The 25,190-nt window shown below is 42.3% G+C and overlaps 1 protein-coding gene across 13 annotated transcripts in view; it reads right to left on the bottom strand.

The window, feature by feature from the left end:
• LOC101467183 (EH domain-binding protein 1-like protein 1) overlaps nt 1–24,335 on the bottom strand; it is a 28,712-nt gene extending 4,377 nt beyond the window's left edge. For 2 of the 13 annotated variants that reach the window (XM_076889315.1, XM_076889316.1), the window contains exons 1-23: nt 23,392–24,335; nt 19,550–19,607; nt 19,375–19,470; nt 17,506–17,559; nt 17,146–17,324; nt 16,819–16,937; nt 16,610–16,699; nt 14,201–14,953; nt 13,201–13,266; nt 12,969–13,106; nt 12,602–12,847; nt 12,257–12,461; nt 10,844–11,185; nt 9,151–10,698; nt 7,758–8,030; nt 7,082–7,600; nt 6,665–6,769; nt 4,195–5,370; nt 2,230–3,084; nt 1,211–1,418; nt 953–1,101; nt 780–828; nt 96–420 (exon numbers count right to left, since the gene is read on the bottom strand). In XM_076889315.1, coding sequence (XP_076745430.1) covers nt 96–420; nt 780–828; nt 953–1,101; nt 1,211–1,418; nt 2,230–3,084; nt 4,195–5,370; nt 6,665–6,769; nt 7,082–7,600; nt 7,758–8,030; nt 9,151–10,698; nt 10,844–11,185; nt 12,257–12,461; nt 12,602–12,847; nt 12,969–13,106; nt 13,201–13,266; nt 14,201–14,953; nt 16,610–16,699; nt 16,819–16,937; nt 17,146–17,324; nt 17,506–17,559; nt 19,375–19,470; nt 19,550–19,607; nt 23,392–23,495 — 7,657 coding nt within the window. In that variant the 5' untranslated portion in view covers nt 23,496–24,335. The remainder of the gene's footprint in view (nt 1–95; nt 421–779; nt 829–952; nt 1,102–1,210; nt 1,419–2,229; nt 3,085–4,194; nt 5,371–6,664; nt 6,770–7,081; nt 7,601–7,757; nt 8,031–9,150; nt 10,699–10,843; nt 11,186–12,256; nt 12,462–12,601; nt 12,848–12,968; nt 13,107–13,200; nt 13,267–14,200; nt 14,954–16,609; nt 16,700–16,818; nt 16,938–17,145; nt 17,325–17,505; nt 17,560–19,374; nt 19,471–19,549; nt 19,608–23,391) is intronic. The other 11 variants (XM_076889317.1, XM_076889318.1, XM_076889321.1 and 8 more) reach the window with 11 other exon arrangements.
• Between the last annotated feature and the right edge of the window lie 855 nt (nt 24,336–25,190).

Below are 25,190 nucleotides of genomic sequence, written 5' to 3'. Positions count from 1 at the left end.
AACTGTAAAAGTTCCAAAAAGCCAAAGTGGGCAAAATTAACCTTATTTGGTGAATATATAATAAAATAATCATACAGAGGGAATAATACTAGTACCTTTAAGCTGTCGTTTAGCTCTTGGCGGCGGGACCACCAGCGTGCTGCTTCCTCCCTCTTCTAGACTCACTCCTTCATTTAGTCTGGCCATGCAGAAAGCAGCAGCGTCCACATTCGTGGGAGTCGGGCCGGTGAGAGCGACGCCGTAACTGGACTTACTGCTGTTGTGCTCTATCTGCAGCACGCTCAGCTCCTGGTTGGTGAAGTGTGAGCGGATCTGGCTGAGGTAGGTCATGACTATGAGCCTGTCAGGCACGGACAGAAGGACCATGTCTGACGGCTCCAGCAGGCGAGAGATTCCCAGCGCCTCGAAGCCATCAAACGCCTGATGTTGTTAGGAAACACAGGATTACAATGGGAGATGGCAACAATTGCCCTAGCAACACTCTTTTAATAGAACAGCAGAATATGTGCTCTGGAGCAAAGCCTGGAAAACTATCATTCAGGACCACTTTAAAAAATACAAGAACGTCTGGCTGCTTGTAAGCAAAATATAAAGAAATAAGGGGTGGGCTAAGAATTATACTTATTGCTCTGGGTGTTAATCGTCAAACATCTCTGACTATATTGCATGAAAAATATTGATCTAAAAGTTACCAGAACTATGTCATCATCCTTTCATGTGGCTGCAAAAACAAACTGATGGCACAGTGCACTAAACTAAAAACATTAAATCATGCTCACCTTTTTATTGTTGAGTTTGATATCATGAGGGTCCAACTGGTCAAAATCTCTAATGGCACAAAAGCAGGAACAGAAAAGTAGCTTACAACATTAAGATGAACAGTTTAGTTAATATTTATAATTTCTAAAGAGAATCTACTCAAAACTAGTAACTTTTGTGTAAAATGCCGTACATTTTGTCTGGATGGAAGTGGTGTAGGATGGCACAGAAGGCCAGCCCATTTCTCCAGGAAGTGCTGAAGTTTGTGACCTTTACCCCCTGGTACCCACTAGTGATGCTCTGACACCACTCGAGCAGCGATTGGCTGGAGTTCACCAGATCCTGGAGAAAGAGGGAAAGAAATGTTGTTTCTGTGCATCTACGCAAATGAAAAGCCAAATACGTATGATGAGTAAAGAAAAGTATAAAGATGAGTATTCATTAAATTTACCTCAGCTGTGTCGTCCTTCCCATCAGCCTCCTCCCGGACCACTGTAACAGGATCCAGGGTCCTGGGGTCAGAGGTCTCTTCTTCTGGTAAAGTAGGAAGACGAGATGATGTGATCTCACAGTGATGGACTGTGCTGGGCGAGTCGTCTAGTTGGAATGGTGGTTTCTTAACTACGTCATCAGGGAGGTCAGCCAGCTGGTGTTTTGGCCTAGGAAAAAAAAGATATATGATGTGAAAAAAGCTTAACTTAGAAGAAATGAAGGAGGTTATCGATGCCGTTTCATCATTGCCATGTGCAATTTTTCAGATTTGACATGCAAGCTTGCCATGATGATGATGATGAACTGAACAAACTCACGATGTTAAAAGAGCGTGATGGAAAACATACAGCAGTCGTGTGATTTGCATCAGGATTTGCAGCATGGTTGCCTCAATGCAGGCCTACGCTTTTGGCATTTTATGGGCATACACTCATTTTTAAGCATCTCAGTTTGCCTTTTTGGGTCACATCACCCATGTGTGACCTAAGCAAAAGCCTTAAGCCAGCTGGTTGTCATCAGAGCCTGATTTTGACAGATCTTGCAAGCCTCTTTCCTCACTGTCACTCAGCCAAGCATACATCAAACACCTGACACATTTTTTTAGTTTAAATAATCTTGCTGATTATGATGGCCTTGAACACACTCCCTTCTTTTTGTTGCAAGTTTTAGCGATTTGTAACAAAATGGGGTCTCATCCGGGATCTGCACCTAGGGCCTCTTTTCAGCGTTTCGGTGTAAAATACTCTTTGAACATAAAGTTGAAAAAAGTGACCTCTAGAACAGCCACATGCACTCATGTGTACAGATACACAGACTACACCAGAGCTTGTTTTTTGGGGTTCAGCCAAGTTCAGCCAAGAAAAGACAACATTAGATCTCAGCACACAAAGCTGTACTAAAACATTGTGCTTTATAAGCCAAGTCTCAAACGAGTTGGTCTAATAAAACAGGACAAGATAACAGCCTATCCTGACTTACGCATTTTCCTCTGCCTGTGGCTCTTCTGTTTCAGTTAGTGATATTTCCTGCAGGGCATCAAAGCTGGGAAAAACTAAGTGTTGATTGACAACAGTGAGATCTGTGGCGATGTCCAGTTGTTTTTTTGGCTGCTCAGTGTCACAGTCAATATCCCCCGGGGCTGGGATGAGTCGTTTCATATTGTGAATGCTGGACACCGGGGATGAGTCACCTGACATCAGGCGAATTTTAGCCAATAGGAACTTTTCCTCTTCTTGGAGTTGTTGGTCTTTGGAGTGACTCGTGCAAAGGTTGTTCATTTGTGCACTGTCACTCTTTTGGCTGTCACTGTCACTCTTGTTTAAACTGAAAGTCTTGGAGTTGTTCACATCTTCCTTAACCTTCATTTCAAGACTTGTGTGTGATTGTGTGACTGTATTTATTTCACTATCTACTTTAGTGACGCTCATGTCTGTGTATGTCTTAGTATGTTTTGTATCAGACTGTATGTTGGAAGTGCTTGGAGGGAGAGGCCAAGGAACCACTGACGACTGAACAAGTTCTCCCTCCTCATCAGCTGCTACCTCAAGGCTATGGCTAGTATTTGTAGCAACAGCTTTTCTCTGTCCTTTTAGCAGCTGTTTCTGTGATTCATTAAGTTGGGGAACGGGTTTATTCCTCACTGTCTGATTGACTGATATCCCCTGCTGAGACACAGACAGAGGGTTAGGATGTGGACTGTCTGTTAGACTGGTTAATGACTCAAGAACTTCTGGTTTATTTGGCTGACTGGGAGCAGGGCTCTGGTAAAGTGTTTGTTGGCTGAAAACAATTGAAGAGGACTTCTGGTTTACAGCTGGGGAAGGGTGGCCTGGTCTGAAGACAGAAAATCAAATTTCAGATCTCGTGTGTTTTTCACAAAACTCAAGAACCACAAACCTAGCCAGCATCCTTTTCATGCCCCATTCCCTTTCTTTGCAAACACACCTTCATTCATCTCAAGCAACCACATATTTACCCTTTCAAGATCACAAACGTCTAAAGATTCAAGGACAAACATTTTGATGAACTAAGGGTAGTGCATGGTGGATGTTAAAGCTCACTGTGCTTTTCCCACACTCAGCTATTTTTATGTCATTCCTTGGACATCTTGTTAGGAAAAGATTTTCACAGAGAGTCCCGGAGCATTAGTAGAACCAAGGCCTAGCAATGAGATTATACTAGTTTTGACTTTCTCTAGCCTCGAATGCATCACAGCATCTGAACATCAAAACAATCAATGCATCCACGCCACTTGACATTCTGTGAAGCTGCACTGATTACTATGTAAGTAGACGTGTCATATTCATGTAGACAGCAAAAATAACTCATGCAGTAGATGCACATACATCCATTGCATGCTTTTTTATTTTCATGCTTGCAAGATTTACTGCTACACATTTGTCTAAACAACAACTGAAAGCCTATGGTTAACTACTAAAAGTTCATATTTGCAATTTTTCCATAGATTTACAGGAGACTATCAATGGGCTACACTGACACTGAAACACTGAAAGATAACATAATCTTAACTTTGATTATTACCCTCCTCAGTTTACAGTAAATGGAAATAAAGAACTGTTCAACTGAGTAGAAGCGTGCTATGTAAGTACCAGTCGACTCCAATAAGCATGGAGTTTAGGTCACAGCGAATTAGGAAGCTGAGGAGAAGATGGGACATATAATAATAATTAATCCAGAACAACAATAATGGTCTAATGATGTTCTTTGGAAGGTTGCATGTATGATTCATAAGCAAATACATGACTCTTTCATAAGAAGGACATGCACGGCCAGGCCAAACGCTCAGTGGGGTTTAACTAACGTGATTTCCCCCGGAGTTAAAGAAAACACAGTCCAGAGATCCATTAGAAGCAACGAGCACAACTCTCTCTTTACTCACCTCTCTCCCTGTGGCTATTTATCTCTCCCATACCCCTTACTCACCCTGCTTCCCCTTCCATGTACAGCTCAGCCAGCCAGATGGATCCAAGATCTTCCTGTCCCCTCTCATATGATATTTCCTCAACATCATCCTCTCTCAGCCACTCTGGGATGGCTCCATGTTTAAGATAGGATTTGCCTTTTTTAAGTGATTTGAAGCCAGGATCATCCATGGTTTTCTTAACAATACAAACATAGTCCTCAGCTTTGCTGGTTTTAGTTTTGGCTGCAGGGGCAGAATCAGCCGGGCTGGTCAATACTTCAGCATTAGATATTACAGTGTTTGCTAGTTTAGGATCAGAACTGAATCCTGATTCCTCATTATTACCTTGTGACCTCTCATCATATGCAATATCCTCTAATTCTACCTCCCTCAGTGGCGGACAGTTGTTTTGTTGGCTGCTATCCACTTTCTGGTTGACTTTTTCTAAAGCAAGAACAGGAAGGGCCTCTGTCCTCCACTGTGGGGTTTCTCCATGGTTGTCCTCCTTTCCTTTTCCTTTCTTCTCTTTTTTCTTTACTTCCTCATTGACATCCTTTCTCTGTTGCTTTGTTTCGGGCTCTGTTTCCCTTTTCTCCTTATGCTCATTCCCTTGCCTTGTTTCGTCCACTCCATTCCTTTCTTCCTTTCCCTCTTTTATCCCTTCTCTCTCACTCATCCTCATCTCCTTTCTCCCTTTTTCCAACCTTTTTCTTGCCTCTTCTTTTTCCCTCTCCAACCTGTGTTTCTCTTTCTTTGCTTCCTCTTCCCTCTCCTTCCTGTCTCTCACTTGCTTCTCTGCCCTCTTGATGTTTTCCACCTTTTCTCTCTCCTCTCTCTCCCTGTTCCCTTCTCTTTCTTTCTCCTGTTCACTAGCAGCTCTTCTCAGAATTGCCACCAGATTGTGTGCCTCGTTTAAAGATGAGCACTCTTTTTTCTGAGTCTCAGAAACTTTTTCTTCTGCAGTCGCCTGACTCTCTGCTGTGTCAGAGAAGTCTGTGGGTGGCAAAATGTCCACATCAATGGGAATCGGTGGATCATTATCCGCCTCAGAGGAACACAAGATCTCCGGATCTACTTCATGTAAACATGGCTGGAGTTCATTATTTATAAGGTGGCATGGCTGTTTGATAGAGGGTTGCGGTTGACCTGCAAGAGTCGATCCTGATGTGTTCAGGATGGAGGCCACTGTCTCGTAGCTAAAGGGCAGATACGAACAACAGGAAAACTGTGAGACAGAGCTCACCCGAAAACGACCTGCTTCATGAGCTCTGAACACTGTGACAGAGGGTGAGACAACATGTTTGATTAAAAATAGTTCCTTCCCAGACTTTGTTTTGGTGCTTTTCCAAAATGCCGTGCAAAAGCACCCAAAAGAAACACTGTTTGCTACAGCGAGAGCAACTCTGCACAGCATACCGATTTTTCTCTTTGACGGGATTAGGAACAAGTGAAATACTTTCTGGTGGCACAGAGCTGAGAGCTCAGATCGGCCCACAGACAAGCCAGCAGCTACATATGCAAGATGAATCCTCAAAGAGCCACTCAATACTTAAAAACCACATTGGCAAAGCCAGCCCACCACATAATCAAAACAATCACAAAGATCCACTGGATGGTGCATTCTCCAGCGATGGATGCTTTTATATGCAGCCAGTTTAAATGCCACGAAAGCAGTTAATAAACATCAAAATGTTTCAGTACTTCACTGAAAGTTGCCACGCAGCAACTTTTTTAGAGATGAGGTAATAATGCATTAACGTGTAGGCTCTTACATAATGAGGTTAATGTATTAAATGTTTTACCTCGTCTAATATTTCTTCGGTCTGTTACACTGCCACCCTTCATTTCTTTACATTTTGCTTCCAAGGAGCTAGAATTTTATTTTTTTTTGTGTGTGTAATTTTTAAAATCATGATGAGCAATAGTTAATAGTTCATTTTTTAACATATCACAACACTGACCAATGAATCACTGCAGCATAAATAAGGATCCTAACTCGAGGGATGAACCAGTGTTAGTGTCTACCTCTCTGCACTGAATTATACTTGTTATTAATCTCTGGCTGTCTTCCACAGCATGTCTTTTGTCCTGTCTTCCCTCACTCATCCCAGCCAGTCATGGCAGATGGTCGTCCCTCCCTGAGCCTGGTACTGCCAGAGGTTTCTTTCTGTTAAAAGGGAGTTTTTCCTTTCCTCTGTTGCCAAAGTGCTTGCTCATATAGGGGGTCATATGATTGTTGGGTTTTTCTCTGTATGTATTATTGTAGAGTCTACCTTACAATATAAAGCGCCTTGAGGGAACAGTTGTTGTGATTTGGCGCTGTATAAATAAAATTGAATTGAATTAGACAACAAGAACCAATTTTAAATGGTATCTTTAGGGGCTTTGTTAATAGCAACCCGTTGCAATAAAAGCATATCTGGATAGAAAAACACACAGTAGAAGTCCACACAGTAGCACACACACACGGACACACACAGAGAGACTCACCCTCTGTATAACACCCCAACTACTGCTGACATGAAACCAGCAGGCGCCTCCCTCTGCTGCTCTGCAACACACACATCTGCCTCTTTGTGCGCACATTTCTCAGCACTACCAGACACACACACACACACACACACACACACACACACACACACACACACACACACACACACACACACACACACACACACACAGGTCCATTATATACTTGTGTAAAGCTCTCATCAAACCGCTCCATTTGAAATACCACTGCAGCACTGACAGAGGTCAATATAAAGAAAACAGCTTCAGGTGAGGTTAGTTGCAGTTGCTGAGTAAGCACTTGATAGGCTGCAGCACCCAGAGGAACGTTAGCCATTAAAATGCGCATGTGGTGTCACGCCATGCAGCAAACACTGCAAGCAACCATCGCTGACTCACCCCCCTATTACACCTTCCTCCTCTTTCAGCTTCTCCTCCTTTGCTTCCTTGCTTTCACTACTTTCCATCCCTTTTTCCACTCCTATCTCGGTGGCGGTCTCCTCCACAGCTGCCCACAGCTGTTTTTCTGCCTCGCACACTGGGTCCTTATTGTTGATGAAATGCTCGTGACCACCAGGCACGGCATCGGCTGGTTTCTCCTCATCTGCTCCCTCCTGTTGTGGTTTTCCTGATGGATGAAGAACTTGTTCCGGCCGCAGTTCTGGTTTTGGTTTCGAGGGCTGAAGTGGCTCCAGCGCCAGAGTCACATGCTCTCCAGCTTCTTGGGGGGGAACCTCGACTGAGGGTGCTGATTCCACGCTGGGTCCCTCTGGCTCTTTAGGCTCCTTTTTAACTGCCGGTGCGCTGGGCTGAGAAGAGGGTGCGGCAATATGATGTTCATCTCCATCTTTTGCTTTAACTGGTTGGCTCTCTTGCCTAACAGGCGTGTGCACCTCAGCAGCATCCTCTCCGTGTGAGCTAGAAGAGAGGGAAAACCACATGAAGGATATATCCACTAATTGGCATTTCGTACAAACATGGTTAGGAAACCAAACAATTAGCGAGGCATGCGAAGCACAAACAAGAGGATTAAGCAGGGAAGCAGACAAAGATGTGCCCCCTAGTCTGTTCTTACCCTCTGCACAAAGGTTTTGTACCCTCCTCGGCAGAGATTTTTTCAGGTGTAACTTTCCCAATTCTCCCTTCTAGCACTTTCCATAGAGGAATCTCTGCATCAGACAGCCTCTGTTGAGGTGGCACCACCATCGAGACCTCTAATATAACTGCTTTATTCTGGGCTGTTGGCTGAACAGCAGGGCCAGGCAGAGTACATGTGGCAGAGACTTTCTTTTCTGGCACAACAATGTTTGACAGTGAACCCTCGCTTATGAGAGACAGTTGCCCAAGACTGGAGAGAAAGAGGAAAAGTGAATAATAGAAAGGAAAAACAGGAAGAAAAGGAGCAGAGGACAGCCATTATTAATTATAAAAAACAAACAGAAGTAGGGGTGAGCGATGACGGACAGCTGAGATATACCAGGGGCAAGACCACCGATATCAGTACCAGTTATTACAGCAGGATGCAAACCTCCACCAAAGCTGCTCACTCTCTGGGCAGTATGTACTTCTAAGGGAACAGTACTGTGTTTTGTATATATTCACTTTATTAAGCTGAATACCTTCAGCTTATTATAAAGCATTATACTATATATATTATATATATATTACATAAATTATATTTGTCTTCAAAGATGTAACACATTTTGGGATTAACTTAAATAAAAAGCAGATGTGAAATGTAAAAGTGAGGTCAGACGTCAAATGTGACCTGATATTTGGATGCAAACTATAATTTAAGTGTTATTTATAATCCCCATATACAAGTATCATTTCCTGAACGTTGCCAATACAAACAAAGGCAGCTTATTTGACCTTTCACAAGAGGTCAGAGGTCTAAAGTAACCTTATACTTAGAATCGCCATTGATCATTCCATATATGGATATATGTTGTCAGTACAAGCAGTGGCAGTAAGAAACAGTTTTAAATAGATCTATATAGCATTATTATAAATTTGGCCATCAGATCAATATTTTGAACTTGAAAGTGAGATGATATTTTAAATGTTTATACAGTACTATGTTGACAACACATAGTACACTTGTAAGAATCATACATTATAAATTTTAAGCCTTTTGTTGACTTTCAACCAATAATTCATCTTTGTGTTTAAGTACAGAATAACACACATGGGAAAGCTACAAAAACATGACCTCCTTGGCAGAAGTATTAGGCGAGAGAGCAGAGAATCCTGAAAAAATCACCACAAAGTAATCAGACGGATTCAGCTTCACGCAGCTTTAAGTCGGAAATAAGTGATTTTTAAGATCATGAACTCAGTTTCAAGTTTTGAGTCTCTCTGATTTCATTTGCTGATTAAAGAAGAAGCCATCTGTGTTTACAGACCACACAAAGCGCAATCAGCACGCACAGAGTGAAATCACCACTTATTTCAGAACTATAACTCACCGCTCGCTGGAGTTTGGTTTCCGAACTGATGGAGGGGCATACTCTCTGTCTTGTGATTGGTTGGGAATTTGTGAGGGAAGCCGCTTGGATGCAGTGCTGCTTTTGACCAGCGGAGGGAAGTGAGGAGCAGGAAGTTTTGTTTGTGTCACATTTTTAAGAGCCGCGTTGGCGTGTTTGGTACCAGCAGGGGTCATGTGTGTGTTTAACTCAGAAATGGACAAGGAGGGAACTGTTTTCATCTTTTCTTTGTCTTCATCTGACTTGTTGGCCTCCAGACTGCAGACCGATGCTGCTCGAGCCTCCTTCTTCTTTCTTCTCTCCATCTCCTCCTCCTGCAGCTTCTGCTTTTGTTTTTCTTCATTCTTTTTCCTGTCTTCTTCCTCTTTCACTTTCATTTCAGCTTTCTCTTTCTCCTCTCTCTGCCTCTTCACCTCATCTTCCTTCTTTTTTCTCTCCTCCCCCTCCTTTTTCTTCTTCTCTGCCTCCTGTATTCTCAGCTCCTCTTGAAGTCGCCTTTTCTTTTCTTCTTTTTCCCTTTTGATTCTCTCCATTTCCTCCCTTTGTATCCTCTCCTTTTCTTTCTGCTCCTTTACGAGCCTCTCTCTCCTCTCCTCCTGCCTTCTCATCTCCTCTTGTAGTTGCCTCTTCTTTTCTTCTTCTTCCCTATTAATTCTATCCATTTCCTCCCTTTGTATCCTCTCCTTCTCTTTCTGCTCCTTTAAGAGCCTCTCTCTCCTCGCCTCCTCTTCACATCTTTTCTCTTCCTCTTCCTTTTTCTTCCTCTCCATCCTTTCTATCTCCTTCTCTCTCTCCTCTTTGAGTCGTCTCTCCTTTTCTTCCGCTTCTCTCTTCTTTCTCTCCTCTGACTCTTTGAGTTTTTTCTCCTCCTCCTCCCTTTTTCTTCTCTCTTCCTCTATTATTTTCTGCTGCTCCTTCTCTTTGGCCTCTTTCAAGCGTTTCTCCTCCACCTTTCTTTTTTCCTCTTCCTCTGCGAGCCTCTTTTTCTCTTCCTCCCTTCTTTTTCTTTGCTCCTCAACTGCTCTCCGCTCCTCTATCTTTTTCTCCTCCTCTTCCTTCATCTTTTTGATGAATCTTTCTCTTTCAAGTCTTCGCTCCTCCTCCCTCTGGAGTTTTTCCTTTTCCTCCTCCAGCTCCAGGAGTCTCATCTCTTCCTCTCTTTTTCTCCTCTCCTCCTCATCTCGCTTCCTCATCTCCTCTTCTACCCTCAATTTCTCCTGTTTCTCTTTCTTCTCCTTCAGGAGTCTCTCCTCCTCACGTTTCATCCTTTCTTTCTCCTTCTTGATCTCTTCCTCCTCCTGTAAGAGTCTCTTCTTCTCCTCTTCCAACAGTCTCTTCTTCTCTTCCTCATGTTTTCTCCTCTCTTCTTGCTTTAAGAACATGGCCTTTTGCTCTTCCTCTTTTCGCCTCCTTTCCTCCTCTTGTTTCTTTTGAATTTCTGCCTCCCTCTGCTTCTCCTGCTCCTTTGCGATTGCTGCTCCCTCTAATTGCTTTTCTCCGTACTTCTTTTCATTGGTTTTTTGTTCAAGACTGCAGAACAGATACACAATATACCTTAAGGCTTTATTTCTCTGTCTGCGTGTATCACCTTCATCATCACTTCACATTCTGCAACCTTAGCATTTGTTTTCGAAAATAATTATTCCTGATTGCATCCTTGAATATAAATACTCACCCTGGGGGACACCTTTTGATAGTATCGTGCTTAGAGTCATCCTCTTCCAGAAACAAACCCCTTGATTCTTGTCTCTGGTTAGGCGACTCAAAGATGACATCATCAAAGTCAGGCTCTGGCTCTGGCTTTGCCAAGGGCGGCTTTTCTGTGTTAATGGAGCTACTAATACTCTCACTGGAAGGCTTTTTAACATCAATTTGCTCTGGAACATTGGGCTGTTTAGGAGTTATAAATGCTGCCACGACAGTGGTGGAGGGCTGCTGGGGAGTGGCGCGCTCGCAGGAAGCAAAGGGCCAAGGAGGGGGTGGCGCTATGATCAGCTCTGAGCGGGTCTGGGGAGGACTAGGGACAGAAATATTGGAGGTCAGGCTCAACAGATAAGCAGTTGAGATTACAGAAAGCTGAGAGTGCAGACCAGACCAGGATATCAAGGCAACAGGAGGCAGAAATCAAAGCGCTTTGCAACTGTTGGCATATGTTAGCATCATGGAAGCACAATCACAAACAAGAAGCAACTGTGATGCGCTGGGGAAGTGCACACTGACAATTATTGTAGTCCTTCATCTAGTAACATGAACAGCAGACTGAAGCACTAATTTGGGGATAATTTGGATGATCGTTAGAGCTGATAAGCCAATGATCAATGCTCCTTATTAGGTTTTTATAGTTTGTTCCATTTTTGTTTGAAAATAGGACCAAACAATTGTAGGAGCGTTGCTGTCCAGCAGCTATGTTATCAGTGGTATTGAATAGTTAAATCTGGGTGTCTTAGATGGCTGTTTAGGGAAATATGCTTATTTGTTGTCTTGCAGCGTTCACAGATTTCCACTAAACATGAAGCCTCCACCAGCAGACGGTTACCTTTGTACAGCATCAAAGTCCAGACTGACACATCAGACTGAGTCGATGAGCTCTTCTAAAACTCGCTTATTAGGAGCTCATATCTTGTTTTTGTTGCCAATCCAGGTAAACTGTTTCCCCTGCTTCCAGTTTTTATGTGAGCATAACAGCTTGAGGTCATTTGATTAATACTTGAGGTCATCAATTGAATTTTTATGTTTAAATCTGCCAAAAAAAGATTTCCTTATTCCTTAAAACAGTATCGCAAATTCAAACATACAGCACATCTAAGACTGCCTTTAAAAACAAATCAAAAAGATTACAGGAAGACGAAAAAAAAGGAAGTGAGCCTTCTAACTTTTTGTCTTTGTTTCAATATGAACAAGTGTTGTCATCTTTGCTGTTTCTCCTGCACTCAGTTAGATCTGCTCCCAGTCCACAAGACACAGCGTAACCTTTGCGGTCTGACAGAATTTCCACTCACACAGCAGTTTCAGGCCAAACATATCTTCAGGGCACCAAACCTTGCAATCTAAATTTATCCCTTCATGTGATATCGTCCCATGACCTCACCTGATCCGCACTGGTCCGACTTTGTTTTCTGCGATGGTCACCTTTGAATCCTGGGCTGCTCTGACTGGCTGATTGGACATCTTGCTGTGTAAAGCTGTCCCTTTGTTTTTGGGGGAATCCTTGGATTGGTGCAGAGGGCTTGCGGCTGCTTCTTTCACTGCTGAGGTCGTTTCCTCATCCACCTGAGCGAGGGGGAATGTTAAGCCTATACAGAATGAGAAGGAAAGATCAGAACATACTTTGCACAAAAGGAGGAAAGACTGTTTTTGCTTTAAACTGGATATTTTCAGATAGAAGAATGAGGAAAATGTCTTTGAAATGAGGATGATTTGCAGGCCAGTGTACCTGACCGACTGGAGCTGGTATGTGCTGGAGGAGCAGAAGGACGAGATACAGTGAGAGGTGAGGAGAAAAAGGCAGGCTTTGGTAGAGAAGAGGATTGAGTGGGTGAAGTGCAGAGGATAGAAGCATGACAGACTGGAGCCACTGGGTCACAGAGGGCATCAAGATCAGGACTAGTTAACAGAGGAACAGGGGCGATGTCCCCATCAGCTCTAACAGAGTCAGATTTCAACTTTGCTCCGTGAGCACCTGGAAAATGAGAAGGAATGACAGGAAGGATGATTTCCAGGATGAAGACAGAGGAGAAACACTGAGAAATAACTACAGAACCTATGAAAGATCAGAAATAGGAAAAGCTGCCTTCAATTACCTGACTCTGAGCTAGAGGTGGGAGATTTTGGAAGAGGGGGTACGGATGAAAGAAGAGGGGCATCAGAAGAAAAAGGAGAGGGAGAAGTTGGGCGGGCGACTGACTTGACAATTTGAGGTCTGAAAATGTGAGAATGTCCTGCCAGAGGATAACACAAAATGTTTAAGTTATTAAACAGAGAACAGAGAGGATAAGCATTGCTTTTGTTAAGACTGTAAACACAGAGACAGACCAGAGGCTGAAGCAGAATCATCTGCAGTTTGAACCTCTGGGGGGCGCCACTGGTATGAAACAGGAGCTGAGGAGAAGAGAAGTGTGAACATAAGAGGAAGAAAGAAAGACTAAAGTTGGTATAAGGAAAGAGTGAGCTAACAACATTATTCCAGTTTAAAGACATATAGAAAAGAGTTATGTACAATATTTTATTTTATTCACTTTATAACTATGAAATCCTTAAAAATGCCTTCTCAGGTCTGTATCTGTATGTGTTTTTGCATGTAGTTTTACAGGGCCAAAAGCTTTTTTAATTCTTTTAATTTATTAAGCCACTTAAAAATGACCTATGAATCACTGAAGGATAAAAAGGGCACCTAACTCAAGGGATGGACCAGTGTTGTGTTTAAACAGAACAAACCTAGTAAATAAATGGTATCTTTAAATCTTTAGGCACTTTGTTGCTGGCTGCCTGTCGCAAAAACACATCTTTTCTTCATTCTTATCTCTTCAAATTGTTGTCTATATGAAGAGCTACTGTCAGAGTCAGTCAAGTATATATTTGTAATAGTACATGACAGATGGGTGGCTCATTTAAATATATAGATGTAACTAACGCCTGTACACGAGCCACATGGATTCAGTTACATGAAGGATTAAGCAAACAGCTAATATTCGACAGACAGAGCAGAATTTGAATGTTGACAGATGTTAAATGAAAAGAGGCAAACTATTTAAAAAATGAATATAAGAATGAGCATAAACAACTAATTTATCTTGCTCTGAGACAGTCACACAACATTCAGATGTTTCACTCAAAATTCTGAAATCATCACAAGCTGAACATGCATATAGCTTCCTCCCAACACAACACAACAGTCCATTCTCTGTTTCACTCTATCTGTTTCCATGGGCATGAAGCTAAATCATACATAAGTGGAAACTAAATCAGACGGTCACACATCATTCATCAGTTTGTCTGAAGCATGCAGCATGCCTACCAGCCAGCCTCTCATTACCTTTTGCAGAGCCTGACTGGAAGATTTTTGGCAGAGAGGGAGGCTGAGAGATGGTCCAGGTGAGTGGAGGGTGAGATGATGGAGGTTCAGAGGACAGGGTAGATTTTGTTGGGAAGGAAGATTTGATAGAAAGGGGCTGGGAGCCAGTGGATTTGGGTTTATGCGGGAGAGAAGTAGATACGGTTAGTGAAGACTTCTGTAAAGTGATGGAAGATGATGTTACAATGGGCTCAGGTGATGACGGTGAAGTGGAGGGAAGTTTGGGAGGTACAGAAGAAATGCTCGTGGGAGGTACACAGGCAGCCTTTGAGGACAGAGAAGAGAGTGTGTTTGAGTCTGCAGCACCTTCACTGCAACTGGATGAAGAATTCACAGGAACTGACACCAGTGAGGCAGGAGGTAAAGGAGACACAGATTCAGAGGATTTAGGAGATGGAGTGTGGGCGGGCACATCAGGCAGAGGAAGGACAGAAGGCATACTCTGGATTGAAGGAGCATCTGCTGTGATCTGGGAGCTTGGAGCTTTAGAGTCAGTCAGAGAAGAAGCTTCAGGAAGAACAGGATTGGCAGATTTCTTATGCTTGGACCTGGGTGATGGCTGAGGGGAGGGGCCAGGGGATGGCTGGATCTCTGACTGGACAGGAGTAGTGGACAAGGGATGTCGCGAGCGGCGTGGAGAAGGGCGGGGGGCAATTGGTAAAGGAGGCCGAGAGTGCACAGCGAGACTGGAAGGACCACCATCACTTCCACTGGCTGCATTAATACATGGAAGGATGGATAGAAGGATAGATTAATGAAAGTAGATTAGAAAAGAAAGAGTAAGAAAGAAAAGTGAATGAAATGTGCATATGAATATGATGCAATGGAATGGCAAACTAGGTTACTCTTGAGATAAGCCTATGGGTATTCCTTCTTAGGTGTGATACAAGAAGAAATAACCCAAAGTCCATTTATAAATCTTCATTTGGACAGTTGTGGTCACAAGTTAATATCTGACCATCATTGGCATGAACGTCATGATAATTTTGGGGGTTTAGTGATTTCTTTGAATTGTTCTTTTTCCAGGGTGGAATAATTGTGCAGTAAACATCTATAACGACTTTATTTAGGGTTTTCTCTAATTAACACAGGGTCAAAAGAATACATTCAGGCTCAAATACACCCCCACAATTATTTGGTTAAATGCTCCTCTTGACCTGATGATTTTGGTAGCCATCAACAAGCTTCTGGCATAATTCTGGCTGGAAGTTTTCAGCAGTCTTCTTAGCAGAATTGGCAGAGTTCATTTAAATTGGTTGGTTTCCTGGCACAGACCTGACTTTTAAGTGTAGTTCCCAAACCTTGTGGTAAAGTGAAAGAATTTAGAGGTCGTCCTCCTTCTTCATTATTTCATAAACGTTGTGTAATCTACCAGTAACACTGGCAGCAAAACAGCCCCAGAGCATGACGCTACCAACACCACCATGCTTGACAGCTGGTGCATTGTTCATAGGTTTGAAAGCCTCGCCTTTAGTACTCCAAACATACCTCTTGTCATTTTGGCGAAATAGTCTGATCAAAAACTTTTTTTCAGAAGATATTTGGCTTCTCCATGTGAGGAGCTGCAAATCAACTTTGGAGCAGAGGCTTCTTTCTTGCTCTGCACCCTCTCAGTTCATGGTGATGTAAAACTCACTTAACTATGGACAGTGACGCTGGTGTTCCAGCACTTCCTGGTTCATAGCAGGCCTGAGCCTTGATGGTTCCTGGTTGTTCCTGAACACCTCAACCACATTCCTCTCATCCGACAGTGACAGTTTGGATTTTCTTTAACACCTTGGCAAAATGTGCTTTTATACAATTATTTGAACTGATGATCTTGGAATTGTTGTTTAGAAGCTGTTCACAGCTTGTATAACTCTACAACCTACAGCTATGCTGCAAAGAGAAACTGCAAGTTGTAGTAAATCATGATCACTAAAGAAAAGCTAATAGGCACTGTCAAGCTAAAAGATACTGTAGAGCCTTCAGCACCACTTGTTGAAATATTTAATTGGAAGAACTCCTCTGCGTCTGAATGTCTCTCCAAATTCAAATACAACGTAGTTGCAGCAAATAAAAAAGAAAACCGTATGAAGCAACGCTAATGTCTGTTTGGACACAAAAACCTCAGCGTGTTCAATGCTGTCTCCGCGTAAACTTCAGTATATTGGTGGCAGTATTTTACCATCACATGATTCCTAATCGTGTTTAGTATGTGGACGAGAAATATGTGGTGTCCAAAGGACTGTCCATTCATGCAGTAAGGACCACAGACTAAATGACAGAAGTATGTGAAATACTGCAATATATATAAACTTAGCTAGCCAGTGAGAGACAGGCAGAGATGCAAACAGTAAGTGAGAGTAGCAAGGGGGGAGAAAGCGCTACCTGAGGATGGCAAAGTGGATGCCGTGGAGTGTCGCTTGTCAGGTGGAGGGGGAGCAGGGCGATTTGGACGGGTAAGAGTGTGTGGGACAACTGGAGCAGCAGAAAAAGGGCAGAGTGGAAAAACATACGGAAATAAGAACAGAAAAGGAAAGCAGAGGAAAAGGAAATGTCAAGAGGTCAAAAAACTGTGTTGGTGTAATCCTGCCTACCTGTGGCAGTCACAGACTTCTTATCTTCCTCTTCATCGCTCTCATTGAAGTCGTCCAGGTTGCCGATATCTGTGGGTTTGACGCTCATCAAGCTGGCAAGACTTTGCATGTCTTCATCACTGAAGAACAAGAAAAACACGCACCACAACCTCATTACCAACCCCACCAATAGGAAGCACTCTTTATGAAAAAAAAGTGTTTTCAAATGCTTTTACTCTTTAAGCTATGACTCATTTATTAAACTCAGGTTAAAAGTGCTATTGTCACACCTCCCTGATGTAGAACAGCAGTAAGAGTAAGTAAGTAGTGGTAACTTAAACTACTCACGTGGCTTTTCCCTCTCGAATAAAGACACATGAGAGGGACAGCTTGAGTGTGGCCTCCACAACTTTGACAGACAGTGGCTTCAGCTTCAGCGTCAGGTCAGTCTGGGTTAGCGTGGGGCTAGCAAACCGCTTCAGGTTGATGTCAGCGGATGCCAGCACCTTACGGTGACCTTTATTTTCCTGTAAATAACATAAACAAGTATTATACACCATATTCTTTGATTTCTACTTGGTGATTAAGCTGAGTCTGAATTTTATAACTGGATGTCTGAGCTATTTAGGTTTGGCTATTTTATTGGCAAACCTTTTGTTTATTTTTCTACTTATAAACAGTTTTAGTCAGGCATAGAGAGATACTTACACCCTCAATGACAAAGGTCCATTCTTTGTCTTCAAATTCATCAGCATTGGCATCCTGAGGGGATTATCATAAAAATACAGACTGTTTAGTGGGACATCCTCCTAAAATTGTATCCACATATCCACACATATGCCAGAGTCTTCAGGTGTACTACATAAACTCTATAAAGTCCTGTGAAAAACAGGAGTACATGCAGTACACTGTTACTGTGTCCAGGAGGGAAGGAATTATCTGGTTTTAATTCTAGGAGACGGTAAGTAGCAGCCAAGTGATACTTATCAAATTCACTTGATTAAATAATCACTAACACATGTGAGCACCTCAATAGAAGCTGGAGTTTGGGCAGTTTCCTGGTCTGAAAGACTGGACTTTGCAACGCTCAGAAAGCTACTTTCAGTTTTTTCCCTTATTCACAGGGAGTCACCAAAGTAGGTAACTCTGCATATTGAATGTGGCAGCATGGCTTAGCTTTGCAATGCTGTATCTTAAAAAACTACAAGACTTCTGGAACAATGAGATGATACCAGAATAGAGATGTTTAGCCATATTGCACAGCACCGAGTTTGACTGAAACTTCTGTCTGACAGCTACAGTCTGGCTAGAATTATGCAGTTTATCAAGCACAGCAACAAATCTCCAACAGAATGACTGAAAAAAAGTCAGAATTCAGATCTCATCTTGATTTAAATGCAGTGGCAGGACCTTAAGAGCGTTGTGGATAAACAAATGGAAACTTCTAGCAAAAAAAGAGTAGCCCAAATTCCTCCACAGCGATGTGAAACACTGATAATGTTACACAGAAAACAATTACTTCAAGTTATTTCTGTTAAAGATGGATTATAAGCTGATGATTCATGGACTGTACTTAGGACTGATTTGAGTCCTGTGGAAATGACCTTTTTCACATGACTGTATATTGAATTTATTTAAAAGATGGACTTAAAAGCAATTCCAGTCCAGCCAGCACTTAAACATGCATTCTTTTTAAAGGCCAGCAGAGAGCAGCCCCTTTAGCAAAAAGAAGACTGGTTGTTTGGAAGTCTATGGAATAATAAGCCTCTGTTCCCTTGTCTGTGACCTCAGTCAACACTTTCCTGCTGAGTTTATGGTCTTAGATGCTGGTCTTGAGTCTTATTTACTAAAACACATTTAAATTATAGTCCCTTTTGGAGATACAAAGGATGATAATGAAAGGTATATCCATCATGTTTGGCTTCAGAATGCCAAATTGTCAAAATGCTCAGTTCGAAGTTTTACAACAGGACTTTGTTAACCCATGTTTAATGTCATAGTGTCTATATTCATCCTTATATATACTTTTCCACACTTACCGACCGCTTTTCCCGCATATATATTCTACATCTCTTTTATTCTGAGCAATTAAACTCTTTATCTATATTACTTCCACACCTTAAATCGATTCGGAATCACCAAACACCCTAAAATGACTAGGCATGACTAGACAGTGGGAGGAGTACCTGCAAAACCCCCCACACAGGAACAGGGTCCAGAGTCACACAGCAGACCAGTTAGAACATTTGAAGCCAGAACCTTCTTGCTATGAGATAATGCGACTAACCACTAACTAACCATGGTGTTAACTTGACTCTAAGGAAAGCCTAAGTTTAAACTTTGGCTTAATAAAGTATTCTAAACTACTGAAGGATTAAAAAATGATCTTTCTAAAAGGGACTTTTCGTAACATTTAGGGCCACAGTAAACCATTCACACAAGGATTAACTTGTTCAAGCCACCCAGAAACAACTTGTGCCCTGACCTTTGTTATATGTTTCCCTCATTTATTCAGGTTTTTCATTTACTTTGTTATTACATTGTAAATAGTACACTCTGTACACTGGGTGTTGGTACCTTGAAGAGAGTAACAGAGATGTCGATGTTTTCCGGGACAGGCCACACTACCATGCCTCTGTAGGGGTTCTTGATTCCAGGTTGCCAACTGTGGAGCTGCAGAAGAAATAACGCATTAACAGAGCTGTGAGGAGGTGTGTATGTGTTTATGTGTGCGGTGTTTTGGTGACTTCACCTTGGAACACATTCGTCTGTTCCTCCTGGTCCACACCACCCTCAGCTTGTCTGGTTGCCTAAAGAAACACGAACACACATCAAAACAGAAGTGCCATTTTCCCTCAGGCCATTGTACGTCAGTCATACCTAATACACTCTTTGCTCATAAGCAAGCGAGTTCTCAGAACAAAGTAGACACGATCCAAACTAGATAACACAAGTAAGAGATCTTGTGACTGCTGAATAATAATTCCTCTGTGCCAATGAAAGAACATGATGTGTGTTTATTTGTGAAGATGGTTGTCAGCAAATCTATGCAGGTCTGTGAAGATGTGATGCTGTGCATTTACGTGTTAAAGTGTTAGAGTACAACAAGTTACCACATGAAACATGTTACAAGTGTGTACCTGTCTTTTTGTAAATGTGTGTTTTATAACATCTGTTTCTGTGTTTCTATTGTATTTCTCAGCCCTCTGTGGCACAGGAAGTGAGACAGGAAGCTGCACAGTCATATGACCTAAATTTGTATGACTATAAGGCGTGCCTATGACAGGAAGAGAGGAGCCCCCATAACAGGACACAAGATACTAACAAATGCAGGCACCGATCCACATAATACCCCTTTGGGCCGCCACTAATACTACTACTAATAGTAGTAATAAATGTCAATAATAGTGTTATAACAATGTTATATATTATTCATATTTATTCCTTTGTCTGGGCCAGGGGAAATAATAATTCTGTATGTTGTCTTGCAGCACTTTACCGCACTATTTTTGAACATTTTTAAAAAGTGGACAACAAAAATATTGTAATAATACAGAGAAAACCCTAACAATCAGATGACACCCTATGAGCAAGCACTTGGTGTCAGTGGGAAGGAAAAGCTCCCTTTTAATAGGAAGAAATCTCTGGCAAAACCAGAATTATAGTGCATCATGGGAAGCCCTGAGCAACTTAGGTCTATTGTAAGTGTAAGTAAGGGAGGGTGCAGAGTTATTTGATCCAGTCATAACTATAAGGTTTATCAAAAAGGAAAGTTTTAAGCCTAATCTTAAAACTAGACAGGGCGTCTGTCTCCAGAATCCAAACTAGGAGCTGGTTCCACAGAAGAGGAGCCTGAAAGCTTAAGGCTCTGCCTCCCATTCTACTTTTAAAAATCCCGCAGTCTGAGAGCCAAGTGCTCTCTATGAGTCAAAGAGCACCGCTCTCACCGCTATGGAGGAATAACTCATAATACTCTTTAAATCTCATTGCTAAGCCCTACTACATTACATTTATACATGAAGTATTCCAATACATACAAAAACGACAGCAATAGTTTTTAGATGGTCCATGTGGTCTCACGTTTCAGTGCATCAGTGTTCAAGTATGGCTGAGAAGGCTTTGTGAGCACATGTGTTTGTGCGGTATGTGTGTCAGGGGGTCAGGGAGTGCCATCAGAAATAGCCTGGTAGGCACAGAGATGCAGAGGAGACGGAAAGAATACATTAAATAAAAATCAGAGACATTAACATTTGCTGAAAGGAAATATAATCTATAATACGAAGATGCGAAAAGATCTATTGGGCACAGTTACAATGGGCAGCGGTGGAGAGTTGACACTGGTTTTAAAGAAGCAAACAATGGTGGTGCAATACAGCTCAGTAACATGTGATTACTGCACACCACAGCTCAACAGACAATAGTTTTCTTATCCCACGACTGCTTAGATGAGTGGTAAACATGACTCGCCTCTGTGTTGAAATGTCCGCATGCAGCGCTAAGTGTTAGATATAAGCGTAGCTGTCTCTTCAGCAAACCTGCTCACTTACTCACCAACATCTCTCATGGTTTGGTCACATGAAGCGTTTCTAAGACATAAAAATAGTCTTGTTGCTAAGTCTTTTATTATGCCTGTGTCACTTCACCGCCTCTGTCAACATTAGTTCATTTTCTAAATGTTGTCTCCGGGTCCTTTTTAAATCCCCCCCCCCCTGTATTTTTGCTTCTTTTATCCAACCTGATTGACCCTAACCTTTCTTTTACTTAAAATTGCCACCTTTGTTACTATTGAACATGTGTCTCAGTACAGAAAGTCGATGATCTTAAATAATAGGCTAACACCCCCTCAAACACAGACACATGCGCACAGAATATTTGTAGAGGGACCCACATGTGGCCAAAGAGTTCACTTCCTGTCAGTAACCTCAGAGTTTAATCACGTTCAAACATGTGTTGATCACCAACACATACATTGAGCACACATGACTGAAACTTTGGATGAATCTCTGGTGGTGTCCTCACTTCCTCTTTACTCCTCCCTTTCCTTCTCTGTCTGTGGTTATGACAGTGGAAGTTAAAGACTCTGATTTCATCACTCTGAATGTAGGAAGTGAATCACTCAGTTGCCTTTATAGGTTTTACACCACAGATGTATACCTGTGTCTTTCTGCTGTTGATCAAACTCTTTAAACCTTTTTGAGCCACTCTGTTCTTTATTGAGGTCTGTGCTGGAAACCCAATTAATACATCATTTAATGTAATCTGAACAGATAAGAAGGTGCAGTGTGGTCCAAACTGACAACTGGGTGAAAGTTTAAAGATGTTGCTGAAGCTGTTAACAGAGGAGATTGCACTTGGGATTTTAAGATTATGATAATGTGTAATACCACTTCCAGTCACGTGAAAAAGAAAGTTTTCACAGTCCTCGTGCAGTTATGTGAAACGCTAAGTACACACAATGATTCAGTAGCTTGTAGAAAAACGTTTAGCATCAATGACTTAAACTGAGCTTTTCTCTGTATCTTTATTGGTCTCGTACATCATTATGGGGGATTTTTAGCTCACCTTTCTTTACAGTGTTGCTTCAGTTCATTGAGGTTTTTTGGCATTTGTTTATACGCAGCTCTCTTAAGGTCCTGCAGTAAATTCAATCAGGTTGACTTTGAATGGGCCGTTGCAACACATCGATTCTTTTCCTTTTCAGCCACTCTTGATAGATTTGCTGCTGTGCATGGGATCATTGTTCTCTTGCATGACCCAGTTTGGGTCATGCAAGGACATGACAGGTGTGACAAGGACAGATAGCCTCATATGCAGGAGTTCATGGCTGATCCCATGTCTTCAAGGTCTCCAGGTCCTGTCGCTTCAAAACAAGCCCAAATCATTACACCTCCACCACCATGCTTGGCAGGACTGCACAGAGTCCTGTGAAAACTTTCTGTTTCACATGACTGCATGGCAATAGTTTTACTTTCCTTTTTTTAATGCCAGTGCCTCACACTTTTGCTGACAAATTAACATTTCTTTTTGTATTTTTTTTAATCGCATTGTAGTGTCTTTTCTAAGTTTTTGTTTTATTTGCATCAACTCTTTTATTATCTCTCTTTTTTTAAGTAGCTGGCTTAGTTAGCTATAGTCTAAAAACCTTGCCCTTGACCCCTGAAGCTGACACTTTTGACTTATTTTGCTTTCCGTATATCAGTTTGAGTCATATAACGTTTCAGCTTCCAAAAGTTTTGTGTAACCTAACGAGCTTTAGCCTCATAAAATAGTTTATTTAAATCCCAGACATGAACTAACAACGATGAGCATGACTGGACACTATAGAGGGTCCTACATGCGCATGGTCACAGCAGTGGACATATCACGTCCACGCAGGCGGGGTGGGGAATCGAACCCGCACTGTCAGCTCAGCACATGGGGGACGCCCTCATCGTCCTCAATGTAGCGGAAAACACCCACGATATGAGATAAACATAGAAGTCCTAGAAGGCTTATTATAGCTAATAACAGGCTATACACGGTATCAGGAGGCTACTCACATCTCCAACAATAAAAATCGTGAGCAAATAGATGCAGAAAAGCGCATTTACTTACCATTTTTTAGTACACTCCAAAACGAGTTCCTGGTAAGAAGCGATGAACTGAAACTTTGAAGCCTTTTTACCAACTCGCTGCAGTCTTTTCCACACCGAAGTCATAACTTCCAGCGGTTAAAATAAAACCTAAGAAAGAGGAAAACTGAAGAAGCCCTCCGCCTGACAATAATCCAACTTTGTCCGCTGCTTGTGCTCCTTATAAGGCTTTCTTCTTCCTTCTCTGCTGCTGCTGCTCCTGTTGCTTATAATGAACTTCACACAAGCTGTGACTTGCGCTCATTGGCACCGAGTTGAATCACACACTGACACACAACAAAAAGGACAGAAATGTCGCCATGTACCGAGAAGCAAGAGCCGAACACCGTGAACAGGCAGCTGAAGAGTCAGTAAAGAGGAACCGATTCCGCTCTGTCATTAACAAAAGCTTCAAATTAATACGACAGCAGCCCGAAGTTTCAGTCAGACCACTGCAGGAGCTCTCACTGACTCTTTCTGCCAGTAATCCACACGTGGAGACGGCGCAGCTGACTCAAGCGTGGGGTTGTTGTAATATAGGTCTGCTTCCTTTAGAGTTAGTTAACCCTCCCTTTTTTCATGGGTGAAAGCAGCCAGCAACAGAGAGACAGGCAGAGTCAGACAGGATATGCAAAGACTGATGCAGTGGTATGCAAACTCCTTTATCTTGCTGCTTGTGTGGAGGCACTGAGGTGACAGTCCTCAGTTATACCTGCAGACTTTGATCCTAGCTATCTTGAACAGCCTTATCTGACATTTAACTTAATCAGCCGTTCATAATCTCATCTCCAGCAAGCTGAAAGCACACTGTGTCTTGAAATTGCGTTTTTCAAATTGGGTATATAACTGAAATCACTTTCTGAGTTTCGGCTGCGTCATCCAACGCTCACTCAGGAAAGTGTGGATCATGTAGTTAGAGGAATAGTTTCCACTGAGGAGAGCCAATAGACTACAGACCAGTGTGTGTTTGTGTGTGTATGCGTGTGTGTAAGCTAGGTCAAGGCACAGGGATTTTCCTCAGTGAGAGCAGGAGTGTATTTATAGGATGGAGAACAGGGATTGATGGATGGACAGAGGCAGCTGGAGTAGAGGAGTGTGGGGCAGCAGCAGCAGGGGGGTAACTCTCTCATGACTCAGAGTTGGGCTAATGTTACTCTTTGGTTCGGTATTCAACACAGCATTATACCTCTCAGTACCTCTGCCCAATCCTACTCTAAACATGTACACAGACACACACATAACAGCCTGCGGTGTCATCTCATCCCCTCTTTTGTTAATTGGTGCTCTCTGCAGTCAGTAAAACGAATTTCTGTCTACTGTAAACACTTGCTGCTGTCTGGCCTCTTCTACTGTAGCACAAACATGTCATTTTTGTGTTGTCTCTTTTATTTTCATATCACTTTTGTTTCTCTTTGCCTATCTGGGTTATTTCCCAGCTGTAGGTACTGACCTCACAAGTCAGTGTATTGTAGCTCTGGTAGTATTATTCCCCTTTCCAGCTTTGCCTGCTGTCACCACCCCTTCTGATGTCTATTTGTTTTACTAATCACTGACTGTTGAATTTACAGTAACTGAGTCATATGATACCAATAGTGATAAAAAAGGCTTCTATGAGACGAGCAGTGAGCAGTGTGAAAATTTACATTTGCATTGAGCCTAAAAGGCCAAACCACAAAAACATTCTGGTGATGGATGAGATAGAGAGCATGAACACAGACACACACACGCACACACACACACAGAAATTCAGCCCAACTCTCATTTAGAGTGACAGAGAGGCAT

This window comes from Maylandia zebra, linkage group LG10 (genome assembly GCF_041146795.1).
Source record: "Maylandia zebra isolate NMK-2024a linkage group LG10, Mzebra_GT3a, whole genome shotgun sequence".
Classification (NCBI taxonomy): Eukaryota; Metazoa; Chordata; class Actinopteri; order Cichliformes; family Cichlidae; genus Maylandia; species Maylandia zebra.
Note: the sequence above shows the minus strand (reverse complement) of the source record. Positions and strands in the feature narration are given on the sequence as shown.